Consider the following 13,696-nt stretch of genomic DNA (forward strand, 5'->3'; position numbering starts at 1 on the left):
CTACAGGAAAATACACCGAGTTTAATAGTGTGTTTTTAAGGCCAACAGCACGCAGAAAGGAATCAATTCTCTACACACATAATGTACGTTAGTGTTATGTTTATGTGTAACGACGGAAAAAAGTCAAAAAGAACCAGCGAAGAGAGAAAACAGCTCTCTACAAGCCCTAACAGCCTTTTTTGCTCTTATTTTTATAATATTGATTAAAACAACTACATTTCTGTAACACTAATCTTCATTATTCCTGCTTCATACTTAAATATATATATATATAAACATACCAATGTATTGTTATTATTATTACTACTACTATTACAAAAAGCAAAAGTAGTAGTATTAACAAAAACGAACAAGCAAGTAAAGTAGTTGCATTAACATTTTAACCAGATATGATTTGTTGTTTTTATATTTTAATGATCTGGGTTTGTTTTTTAAAGATCCTGCCATTGCCGCTTTGAAGGTGCGCGGCGCTGCGTCATGTAAGTGCGACCAAGAGCTGTGGCGCATGCGCCGTGTACTGACCTTCTCTCGGCGCAGTTCGGGACCTTGAGCAGACTCCAGACAAAAGCTCTCAAACTGGTCTTCCTTAGTTGTAAACCGCACTATGCCCGGTGAGGTTGAAATTCCGACACTGTCGGAGTTGAACGTTGAGGAGGTATGTGTGTGAAATGCGTGTAACAGTGAAAACGTCTTGCTTCTAACCGCTCAGTGCTGCAGATTAGCTTCTAACGTTACAGCTCAACTGAAAATCTAGTTAACCTAGCTACGTTTACTCCCTGTGGAGGAGACGGCTGTCTGCCTGTCTGTCAGTCAGTCAGAGCTGGAATAAATGCATATTTATGCTTTGTTTATGCGATGAGTGGCTAACTACTGTAATCTCTCCTTCTGCTGTTTGCTGCGGTGCTGAAGTCAGCTTCCTATTCGCCAGCTTCTTGTTAGAATTGTCTTGTTCCACCTTAAATCAGAATCAGATGGCGCAGCTGTTAGAAAAACACCCAAAGCGCCAGAGTGTAGCTGTTGTTCCCTTTAAAAATTCGGTCTAGAAGGAAGCCAAATTCAGCCTCGCCTGTTCGCTGTTAGCAGCTAGCCGGCTAGCAAAGGCAAAGACTGTGTGTTTGCATGCAGCTCTGTAGGTTAGTTGACTCGTGTGTTTCAAAAGTACAGACTACCTTTTGTTTATCACTGTTCACCTTTTACTTATGAGATTACGTAAGCGTTACTGCTTTGGTGTAACACAACTCATTCGGTCACAGAAGGACTTGATCATTAAAGGGAAATATCACCATTTTTCAAAATTTCTGCGTAGGTGAATCGTTCAAATGTAAATAAAGTCCCATTCCTGTCACCACCACCGCTGTAAATAATTGACTATGTATATTTATCTGAACTATCCGTTTTATATCGAACCATTCTGAATGAATTTTTTACATCTTAAAGATTTAACTTAGCAGAAAAAACGTTGGACTCGTTTTAACTAATGATCACACAAAAATGCCCCGTTTAAACGGTGGTAGACACTGTTTTATACCCTTTTATAATGTCTTACTCAGTACATTTCTCCACTTGAAAAGATAAACATGTCATTGGCCATACAGAGGAGCAAACCTAGCTTTAATTGATTAAATAAACCGTTTCAGTTAGGTAAAAATTGGGCTCAGGTCTGTTTTTAGAATCATGTTTATAGAACTTCTGCCTTTGTCATTTCAGCAGTCACTCTGGTCCATTGCAGAGCCGGTAGATTTAGAATAGGGAATGCTGTAATGCACTGGGGACAAACAGAATATACAATTTGTTGTTGCCTCAAACAAAGAGGAAAGTGTTTAAACCTTGCATTTTTAAAAATGTCCATATATTGGTCCATAAGGATATGTCAAATGACAGTTAAATTAGTGATGCACACTGATATAGACTAAAACTTGGTAACTTTGTACAGTGTCTCAGTGTTTTCTCCTGTTCTTCTGTCCTGGAACAGGTCAGTGTATCATCGGCCGTACTGAAAGCAGCGGCACATCACTATGGCTCGCAGTGTGACAAGGCTAACAAGGAGTTCATGCTGTGCAGATGGGAAGAGAAAGACCCTAGGAAGTGTCTGAATGAGGGGAGGAAAGTCAATGAGTGTGCACTTAACTTCTTCAGGTACTTGTTTCGCAGCACACTTGAGTGTGCATTGCACTTTAAAGCTGTTTGTCTCTGATTTAGTTTCTTTGCTGCATAGCCTCTAAGGAGAATGTATTTTTTTCAAAGGTGATTTAAAAGTAATTTTTTTTAATGAACATTTGCTGTGTTCATACATTAGGTCTAGTTGCATGTTTGATATGCAGAGATTTTTTCCACTGCATCTAACCAGCTCCTTATCTACTGTGACAAAGCTTTGGGAAAACAGAAACATATGGAGTTAGCAATCCAAAATGGCCAAACCTTGACATACATGCTTTGTGGACATTTTGTACAAACAGGCTTTAGTTTGTGTAAAAGAGAATTAAAGCAGGCCTCTTTTCTTTCTGAAAATGTCATGTTCACACAGAAAAACATTGCTGTTCTGTGCCCACTGACTTCCACTGATACTCTTCCTGTGTCTCAGGGTGGATTAAATATGTTTTTAAAAGATTTGAATGTGTTTATGGAGAATATTACAGGTAGGGAACAAGATTCCAGTAAATCTTTCTCGGCTAATTTCCGTGACAAGTACCGTTTTCAGCTTTTTGTTTTGGTTAGGCTTAGTGATGTTTTGCAGTCAATAACGTGGCCTTGTGTATGCAATCCTGCAGTCCTTTTTATTTGTGCAGCCCCAATCTCACACATGGTTTGATCATTCTGAGGACCACATTTAAAACATACATGGCAAATAACATTGGCCAATAAACAAATGTTTATTTGTTTATTTAATTTTTCTTTTTTTTTTTTTAAATGTCATTTTGCTTCTCGTGATTATAGCCTATATGTTTTTGTTAGCTAACTGTCTGTCTGTGCAGTTAGTCCCATGACAAATAAGCTACTGAGTTTATGTTGTTTGAAATATATAAATATGAAATGGTATTGAATGATATTGGTTATTGGAATTTGTAGCCTCTTTAAACTAGTATCCACGTTCGACACAAAATGTCTGTATCGGTTGGGCCTTAGAGTGTGTGTGTGTGTGTGTGTGTGTGTGTGTGTGTGTGTGTGTGTGTGTGTGTGTGTAAAAGCATGCAGTATTGTGCAAAAGACATTTTATTTCCAGTCAAGATGGCCATGAATTTTTTCCATTTGTCAGCAATAGGAAGATTGAAGACAGAAAATGATGCAGAAGCCTCAATAACTAAGTATAATATCAAATTATCATTCACTATTTAGGGTGTCCACTCATTTCCTCTTTTACAGCATCCAAAGAAATCTGCAGGGATGTTTAACCACTCCTCCAAAGTTCAGTCTTAGAGTATCAGCAGTTTCTTTGTTTGATTTGTTATTGATTTGTTATTGACAGCTACACATCCTTTCAGACTTGTAGCACTGAGTTGTCTGAGTTGTCATCACAGTGGACAGAGCACCTGTGGATTTTTTTCACATTTGAAGCAAAAGTGGAGCTTGGTTTTCTCCTCTCTCTCAAAGATGAAAGCTTTAAGTGCAGTTTATCTGATGAGGACAGTTTTGGTGGTCTCCCAGGTCTTGCTTGGAGTTCCATTGTTCTCCAAATCATTTAATGTCTAACTCAAGTTTTGGAGACTCCTCTTTTTCCGTTTTTGTTTCTTTTGACTTTTTCTAATGCAAGGGGATTACCTGATATGCAGACTCATCAGAAATATCTTCTGAAAAATAATTAACTTGTACCTGATGGCTGTTTCAACTGGAAATTAAATAAACAAAGGGTGGTCTGTGACTTTTGCACAGTACTATAGATATGCTATTTTGTTTTATTTATTTTATGTTGGCACATTAGGCCACTTTAATTGGAGTATTTATTGAGTTCAAAACTGCTTTGGACTGTGTAACTGAACAGGCATCTGGATTTATCCATGCTCTTGCAGTGCGTGGCTAACATAGTAGGCAGTGAAAGTAAATATTTCTGGATATTTCAGGTTTAAATAAACAGTTTCAGACTTGGGTCAGGCTTGGTTAAAAATTGGGCTCAGGTCAGGTTCAGAATCATGTTTATGGGCAGAACGTTTGCTTTTATGTCATTCCAGTGGTCATTGTGTCATTCTGGCTCAGTGCAGAACTCCCAGGCTTGTGAAATACAGAACACACTAATGTGTCTGGGACCTTGAACCAAACTAATTTAAATAAAGACGAAAGTAATTAAAGTTTACAGCTGTTTTAGTTTTAAACTTCCATCCAGGCTATGTTATTGTTTTTTTTATCTCTTATTGAGAGGTTGGTCTATAAGGATATGTACAAACAGTTCAGTTAAACTGCATTATTTAGTCGGCATTTCCCCTCCTATTGAAAGAGCTATTTCAGCAATTCCGAAGCAAAAATGTCCATTTTAACCCACACAGTTCTCAACCATGCTGGTGTGACATTATCATGATGCATGACTAAATCTCGTAATTATGCGTTGACCCTCCAGTGTCTGGTTGCTCTGCTTACATCCTCAGTTGACCATAGAGATCTGCCCCCTGGTCGATTATGTGTAGGAAGTGGTCTGGTTCATTTCAGTCTGGGTAATGGCAGGCGCTTGGCTCTAATAACACAGTGACGCCTCTGCACTGTGACTGGTGTCTGTCATTTAAACAGAAAGCAGCTTTTGGGTACCTTTTGTTGGATGTCCACAGATCTCTTAACCGCGTACTGAGGAGGCTGGAATAAACTGTTCTGTCCACAGTGTAAACATGCAGGAATAGTGAGTTAGAAAGCGGATGCAAAGCATGAGGGGACCTCCGTGACTTTGAAAAATGAATTCTAGAGCTGAGTTATAAGACGAAAAAGCCGTAGCACTGTAAATGGGCAAAGTTAAGTAGATAGTTGATCTTGGTTGTTCATGATCACTGACAATGTCTACCATTTCTCAGTACTTGATAAACAGCTAAACATCAAATTTAAATTAGAAAAAAAACCTATTTGCAAATCTCCAAGTGCCCAAAGTGACCAGGATCATATAACTAGTTAACAGTTTGTAGGAGACTAGAAACATTGCTGTAGAATTCAGATAGGTGTTTTTTTTTTTTTAATTTTTATCAAGGATGCGTTGTTTTAAAGGTGAGCATATCCATGATTAAATATGTATGCCATCTGAAACACACAAAGTAAAAAGAAAGCACTTTGGGATTTACTGACATCCAGCTGAAGTGGAAATTAAAGTTTAATAGCTGATTTCAGGACAAAAGGTCTTATCTTTGACCCGGCTATTTATGTATGTAAATGTGGATAACATTCTTAAAAGGGTATCTATATTAGCAAAACAAAAATTCCCTAATACCTGTTCTTATATTGCATTGTGTTTTACAGGCAGATTAAGGGGAATTGTGCCGAGTCCTTTACGGAGTACTGGACCTGTCTGGACTATTCCAACCTGGCTGAGCTTCGACACTGCCGTAAACAGCAGAACGAGTTTGATAACTGTGTGCTGGAGAAGCTGGGCTGGGAGAGACCTGCTCTGGGAGACCTGTCCAAGGTAAGGCACAGTTACACATTCCCAACGCACCCTTTGTTTATACATGCACACATGCATTTTGGTGCCTCTGATGTCATATGCACATCATTCCTGTACATTTCTATTTAAAAGATCTGTTAATGGTTCTCAAGTGGGGCAACTGTATAAGCGTTGGCTCTGTCATCAGGAGATCACGAGTTTGATCCCTGTTGATGCTACAGCCATCTGTGGCTGAGAGTCCAAGACATTACAATTGGCCCCATTCTTTCTGCATGGGCCTCCCTCTCCCCCCATCATCTACGGCGATGCTATCCAGCGCAGTCTTCTGTTAGCTTACGTAACAGAACTGGCAGTTGGCGCTTTTCTCAGAGCAGATTCAGCTGTCTGTTGATAGTTTGAAAAGATACGGTGGTGCTTCACAGGTCTCGGAGGAAGCCTGTGCTAGCTATGTATTAGCCCTCGAGGCACCGTTGGTATTGTGTGATTTGGTGGAGTCCTGACTAATGTGTGGAATTTGGTACATCTCAATAGGGGATAAAATTGGAGGGAAAACAAAGATCAGTTAATGTTTTTAATTTAAAAAATTGTGGAAATGTACTTGGATTCGTTACAGTATTTGCTTTTTGCAGCCTACATTCATTTAAAATGTGATGTTAAATAAAACTACTAGATTATAGGCTATTAAAGGCATTTAGGCTGTCAAGAATAATCTAATAATGTAATCTCTGATACCAGATTAGGCAGAATTGAAGCAGAGTGCATTATATACACCGATCAGGGATAACATTATGACCACATCATTGTCTTTATGCTCATTGTTCATTTTATCAGCTCCACTTACTATATAGGTGCACTTTGTAGTTCTACAATTACAGACTGTAGTGAATCTGTTTCTCTGCATGCTTTGCTAGCCCCCTTTTACCCTCAAAGAGCAGGTACTATTTGGGTGGTGGATCATTCTCAGCACGGGAGTAACGTTGATGTGTTAGTGTGTGTTGCACTGGTCTGAGTGGATCAGACACGGCAGTGCCGCTTGAGTTTTTAAACACCTCCGTGTCACTGCTGGACTGAGAATAATAACAACCAAAAATATCCAGCCAGCAGCGTCCTATTACCACTGTTGAAGGACTAGAGGATGACCCACACAAACTGTGCAGCAGCAGATGAGCTATCGTTTCTGACTTTACATCTACAAGGTGGACTGACAAGGTAGGATTGTCTAATAGAATGGACATTGAGTGGACACAGTGTATTAAAAACTCCAGCAGCACAACACACCCTAACGCATCACCACCACGTCAGTGTTACTGCAGTACTAAGAATGATCCACCACCCAAATAGTACCTGCGCTGGAGGTCCTGACCACTGAAGAACAGGGTAAAGGGGGGCTAATAAAGTATGCAGAGAAACAGATGGACTACTGTCTGTAATTGTATATCTACAAAGTGCACCTATAATATAAGTGAAGCTGATAAAATAGATGATGAATGTAGAAACAAGGAGGTGGTCATAATGTTATGCCTGATCAGTGTACATTATATTATTCCAGTGTAAATATTATACACTGCTGGTGTTGAGTTTTGTGTTTGTGTAGAGCTGGGCTTCCCAAACAATTACATTACAAGAACATTCCCATGACAATGTTTGATTTGGCCCACCAGAAAGTTAGTCTCACCCCATCCCTTCACTTAATGTGAAAACTCATTTTCATATAAGTGTTTAGGAACAATATGTAGAATATACAGTTTTAAAAACTTGCTTTGACTTACCAACCTTCTTTATTAATATACTGTTCAATTTTTTTGGCCCTCGGCCCTCAATAAACATTTTGGGAAAGTTTGTTGTAGAACAATTTTCATTTTGTTGAAACAATAAATGCTCCCAAATAACCATTTGGATCACCTAGTGCATTTCTTAACCCTGTAAAGCTGCTTTGTGACCATCTTGATTAAGTACAATGGAACATTAACAACACTCTGTCTCTGACCTCTGTGACCTGCACAAATGCCTCCTTAGGAAGCCCTGATAGACATAAATCTTCAGTCTCTGTCTTCTCTCAGGTGACCAAGGTGGCCACCTCTCGGCCTTTGCCTGAGAACCCGTACCACTCTAGAGCAAGACCAGAGCCCAACCCAGTCATCGAGGGCCCGCTGGAGCCCGCCAAGCATGGCAGCCGTTTGTTTTTCTGGAACTGGTGAAGAGGGACTTTGAACTGGCCCTTGAGGCCCACAACACCTGCCACTAAAACCCTCTCAGACATTTCTAAACCTCGATGGACAGTAGCAGATTCAGTGCATCACTCACAGCACTGGTCTGCTATCCTTATGCATAGAAAAATATTGAGTTTATTGATGTGTTGTTCATTAAATGGATTTAATTTAAACTGTTCTTTGGGTTTTGTCTTCCATCCCAACATCTTAATAGTGTTCTTAATAGTAATTTCAGCATCTACTTTGTTACCAAATGATCAGTATTCTCTGACTCTTAAAGTTCATACACATGTGGAAGATTTGTAAGATTGTTTTTTGTGAAAACTAAAAGAAGCAGCATTACTAAGTCAGGAGAAAAAAAAATGTATATGACAAATATTTTTGGCTGAATTTGTTGATACTTGCTAACCATTATGCTCATTGGCTCAGGGAAGGGGTCCAAAGCACAAGTGATGTTACAAATTGTTCTGCATATTGCATGCAATTACACATTTTCAAAAGATGGGTCCACAAACCTACAAATCATATAATGCAGCTTTAATAGAACACAGGCAGTACTTTGGAACCTGTAGTGTGAAAAACAAAGTTTATAATTAAAACAACACTGTCCAAAGAAATACATGTATCTCTACAATGGTAACTTTACAGGAGACTGCAAAAATAATTATTTTCATTTCAATGTAGTTTAATGTAAAGAAGTTTTATTCTGAGTAATTTTGGAGCATTTTTGTTTGGTCCATTCATCACAATGTAAAGGGCAGCTGCTGTGCTCAAATCATGTAGAAAAGTGAAAGAAAACATGTTGCTGTCCAAACATAACTCCAATATGAATGTTTTACACATTGCATTCATGTCTACATGAATGTAGTAGATCCTACATCCTACATGGCACTAATAGTCTAGCAAGAACTTTGTAAAGCATTGACCATCTTTTCACCTTTCAAAGGAATATACCACCATGTTTATCCTGTGGCAAAATTAGCAAGTCTTTCTTTTATGCCTGCGCTTTGTTTTTGCCAAATATACTTAAAGTTAAAAATGGAAAAACAATGAAGGAGTGTGAAAAACACTTAAGAGAGTGGTGGAAATGAGCCTTTATAGAAATATAGTGTATTTAGAATGCTTCTTAGATTATTTTAAAATTGAGAGCTTTCATTAACAGGAAACCTCTTACTTGATGGCCAGCAATAGTGTTTCAGGGGCACGTCTTGTATCAAAAAACTGCAGCTTTACCAAACAAATGCAACTGTGCTTGTTTTACATCAGTATTTTCTTTGGTAACACAGGTTTAGATACTTAAAAGCTATTCCAAAGCTTTTCTCATATGCATGCGAAGGGTGTCTTTGTACTTTGGGCCCTATGAAAATGCAAATTAGATACTGGAAAATAATAGATGTTTTTTCCAAGTGATGCAATTATTTCCAAAAATGTCAAGGCAGGCCCACCCTCTGCTCAAGGTTATAATAGGCTATTCCATGTTGTTCTGTGATGACACAAATTCTTAAAGACATATTTGCAAAATATCTCACTATATTATAATTTTGCTTGTTACAAGCATATATAGAGATATATATGCTTGTATATATCTACATAGAGATTATTAATACAATTGACAAAGTAGAAAAATAAGTTAAATAATTTTTAAATAACTTTTAATATCCTTACATCAATCTCAAAATGTGAAATATTAGACCAGATGTCTGAGATCTGTGTTTGTGTGCATGCATCCAGTTGGCCCCATTCCTGTCTTTTGCCTAGAATCCCTAAATCCATCCCTGAGACGTGAAACATAAGGAAGGGTCAACCTTCTTATTTTTCCAAAAAAGAAAAATAAACAATATGTCAAAATGTAGAAACAAAAGCATTTATAACAACTAAATACTGTCACTACTGCCAGCGTGTTAATGCTTTTTAGATTAATACTTGCATTATATTCCTGATATTTATGTTGTGTGATTAGTTTCTTCCACTGAAAAGTGATAATGTTTACATGCTTGACACCTCAAATATCACGGGGGGGGAAATACAGATATATACAGATATATATATATATATATATATCTTAGCATCTAATATTTCTCATTATAAGACTGATGTAAGATTTATTCAACCTGCTTCTATACACTTCTGCTTGTTTTAGGTAACTTTTTAAAGCGTCTTATTCTACTGGAAAAATTGTTTTGAGAAACAATGCAGATAATTTTGCATTATTAAATCTGTGGGTTAGACATGCAGCATAAATTGCTACGGTGCTGTTGTCCAGTAAGATTAGTTTAAGCTCAGCTAACGGTTAGCTGGCTAAGTGACCCTGCTTTGTGAGACAGGAGTCTGGCAAAAAGAAAGTTTAGGCCTTTAAAGGAATATGTCATTGCTTTTCAAATGTATCACTATCTGCAGCATCTGCACCATTCGAACCAGTTGATTACCATTAATCCCTTAAAAGGCCAGGGCCCGCCAGCAAGCCTACAGTTTTATTATACACTTCTATAGCCTAACAATAGCTTAGCCAGTTTGCATTGAATGTTCTTTAGTTACTGAATAATAAGGCTTAGTATGTACTAAACCTGTGAATTTAAGGTCACAGGCTTAACACATACAGGTGCCAAAGCAGCTTTCCATTGGCTTTGGTTTGGAGTTGATTGGGTTTCTATATTTTTTAAGAAATGATTGTGCATGGTAACTGACCATGTTACAGATTCAGCAGATAGCGCTTAGGTTCAAGGATCCCCTTAAAACATCAGCTCATATTCCTATTATCCATCCAGGTCTATGGTAAAAAGCTTCTTTCATGTACAAATGAAGTGCCTTGGACTCTCCCTCTTCTCCAGCTTCTTTAAGCTCATTTTTAAGGTGCAATTTTTCATGCACAGTCTGTTCTGCCAGCCTGCTGACTTAACACAGCCGTCATAATGGTGTATGTGTAAAAACCAGACTGAGACTGCGTAGTGTCTTGTACCTTTGGGTTTGGAGGTTTGGTCCCGTCAGGCCGAGGGCAATTTCCTCTAGCTCTCCGCTCTCACTTCCTGTTTCGAACGCTGCAGCAGGAGAGTCTGTGCAACACAACTCCAGTTCAAAGAGTCAGAGCAGGAGAACAGACCTGCTCTGCCCTTCTGTTCAACTACACCACCGCAGACCACCTCAGGTCAAACAGCCCCACAGGCTACACACAGAACACGGCTCAATATAAATAAAACTAATGGGCAAAGCTCTGCTTTTCAGCACGTTTGATTAATACATGAAGTAAGTGTGAGGACTCATTGGATTCGTTTCTGACCACCTATTTTGAGCCTTGATCTGGATATGGGATTGAATTTCATAATTAATATTTTTTTATTGGACAGGATGTGCTGAATGGTGCTCAAAACATATAGCTATCATCAAATAAGCCTCCTAACTTCTCTTGACACTTTTAAGGGACATTCTTTGAGTAAATACACTGAACACCAAAAATTTGGGGACAATTTGCTTAGGAACTGGCAATGTGGCAAAAACATGACATCACAAAAGTACAGAAGGAGAAAAATCTAACAGTTGATAAAAATGAATGAATGAAATAGAATAAAGGCATAATAGGCAGACATCCAAGCAGTTACTTGTTACTATGTAGTTTATGCTCCCTCTATGTGTAATGAAAAATAATTAAACTCACACACTCTATCATGCTACTATCACGTCGGTATCACTCTGCTGAGCTCAGAATGGCCCACTACCCCAATAATATCTGGTCAGTGGTGGTCCATTTCCATTGGTATATGGGGAAGAGGGGGCTGATTAATTGTGCACAAACAGATGGACTGCATTCAATAAATGTGAACCTGTAAGGTAGGTGTTTTAGGGTAAATTGGCCAGTGAGTGTAGCCGCTAGGGAGGAGTGCCTGGAAATGTAGTGTTCAGTCTCAGATTGGCCTCCATCTGTGTTTCTGTCTGTCCATTTGTCATTTTTTTTACATTTGATCTTATCTGGCCGTTTTGTCACTGTAACATATTTCCATAGGTCACCTACTTTATGATTCCTCTCACTGATATTAGAAGATTCTTATAAAACACCTACAGTCATTGTTGAGCCTGAACAGTCTATCTTAAAAAATCCCCCTAAATTCCCAGAGGAGTGGTCCAGTCAGAGACATCATACAGGAAGCTGCTGACAGTGGCAGCATTGACCCTGTCCACACCTCCACAGTGTATGGTGATTAGGGTATTTCAATATGATACATATGTGAAATAATATGGTACATAAAAGTACTTACATACACATAAAACATTTGGGACATTTAATTAATACATATCTATACTTACATATACATAAAATGTGTGAGGCATATTATTATTTTATATAAACACTTATATGTACAATAATACGTATAGGACACAATAATATACATTTGCATATGCATCCTTCCATATATGTCCCATAAATATTTTTGTATATTTAAGTGTTTATATAAAATATTACATATAGGTATTTACACATATTTAGAGCATATGCAACATATCATTGCATATAGGTACTTGTTGCTGCCAAAAAAAACATATGTATCTCCAAAATAGTAACTTTTCAAAAGAAAAGGCAAAACAATTCTTAATTTTTCAATATATTAATGTAAAGAGATTTTGTTTCTAAGTAATTTTGGATCATTGCTATTGGTCCATTCAATAGGAAATGTTCACTCAATGTAACAGTCAGCCTCCCTAACAATAAAAATCAACAAAAATTGAGGTTTTTTTTTTTTTTGTACGATTCATGTACATAACACGTCTGGGACATGTATGACTTGACATTGTATAAAAACTGCCCTCTGCCCTCTATGTGTGTGTGTGTGTGTGTCTGGAGGCTGTGGGCAGGGCCTGAGGGCTCGTGGCAGCCCCAGCTCAGACCCCCAGCACAGGAAAGTGGGGTCAGCGTGGGTCGACACTGCCCCAACGCAGGAAGCTCAGTCTGGCAGAGGAAAGAAATACAATACAGGAGTTTCACAAAGAGGCAGCCTGTCCCGAGAGCCCACCGCGCTAAAACACTCAAACAAACCAGCTCATTCGAGCCTCTATACTGTCAATATTCCCATTGTTCAGCTCCTATTCTGACAGGTTAAAAATAAATATTTGAACCTCCACACAGGCACAAACAGATCCTTGCCTGACTCTCTTTATCTTGCAGCCCTGAGGGTCACCAGTGCTGCATGCCCTGAGACCACAAAGGCCTGTTTTTCCCAGCAGCACTGTGGAACTGCTATGAGTGATTATCTGAGTGAAGGTGTGGATTAACCTTTTCACACAGCACTGAACAGCAGAGGTGTAAACTTTTGACCTCACTGTAGGTCAATCTGATTCTGATTCTGATTAGCAAATGATTCAGTGTATCATTAAATTATAATTAAATGTCACCATGATTGATGATTCTTGATCATTTTACTACAATTCAGAAAAAATTTGAAAAATAAATTGGACCCATATGTATTTCAGTTATTTATTTTCATAAATATCAAATTTTAATTTTTTATTTATTCTGATAAAAATAGGCAACAGATTTTATTGCATTTTAATGTTATTGCATGTTCACATGTTTTGTTTGTTTCTAAACCACAACTTTGACACAGCTGAATTGCACCTCCAGCTGAGTGAATTTTTACACCACTACTGAACTGTAAACACGCAGTCATATGTAAAAGGTTAAACATATTCAGTCAAATTATGATTTTCCTTTGCTTACATACTAAGTGAAAATACGTTAACACAAACTCTACAGGAATTTAAATCTGGCATTTCATTTTCTTTTCATTTTCATGCACAACTGATTTTATTTATTTGCTGAATTTAACAAATTGAAAAAATAAATTGGCGTAAAATATAAAATGTGAAGTAACTTTTGCACAGGCCACGTTATGGTTTCTTTTTTTTCCAATAAGTTAAATTCAGAAAATCA

The 13,696-nt window shown here is 38.0% G+C and overlaps 1 protein-coding gene across 1 annotated transcript; it reads left to right on the forward strand.

Annotated features, from left to right (window-relative positions):
* The first annotated feature begins 495 nt into the window (after positions 1 to 495).
* On the forward strand, positions 496 to 7,957 carry ndufa8 (NADH:ubiquinone oxidoreductase subunit A8). The gene is made up of 4 exons (XM_017708169.2): positions 496 to 655; positions 1,973 to 2,136; positions 5,425 to 5,590; positions 7,630 to 7,957. Exons 1-4 carry the CDS (start codon positions 605 to 607, stop codon positions 7,765 to 7,767), a joined length of 519 nt encoding a protein of 172 aa, XP_017563658.1. The 5' UTR covers positions 496 to 604; the 3' UTR covers positions 7,768 to 7,957.
* The last annotated feature ends 5,739 nt before the right edge of the window (positions 7,958 to 13,696 follow it).

Source organism: Pygocentrus nattereri, chromosome 18, assembly GCF_015220715.1.
Source record: "Pygocentrus nattereri isolate fPygNat1 chromosome 18, fPygNat1.pri, whole genome shotgun sequence".
Taxonomy (NCBI): Eukaryota; Metazoa; Chordata; class Actinopteri; order Characiformes; family Serrasalmidae; genus Pygocentrus; species Pygocentrus nattereri.

What these genes read in the sequence shown, in the direction of transcription:
- ndufa8 (XM_017708169.2), top strand. Translation starts at nt 605, where the DNA reads ATGCCCGGTGAGGTTGAAATTCCGACACTGTCGGAGTTGAACGTTGAG. An exon ending in TGTGCACTTAACTTCTTCAG is followed by an intron (nt 2,137 to 5,424) that starts GTACTTGTTTCG and finishes TGTGTTTTACAG; the next exon opens with GCAGATTAAGGGGAATTGTG. An exon ending in CTCTGGGAGACCTGTCCAAG is followed by an intron (nt 5,591 to 7,629) that starts GTAAGGCACAGT and finishes GTCTTCTCTCAG; the next exon opens with GTGACCAAGGTGGCCACCTC.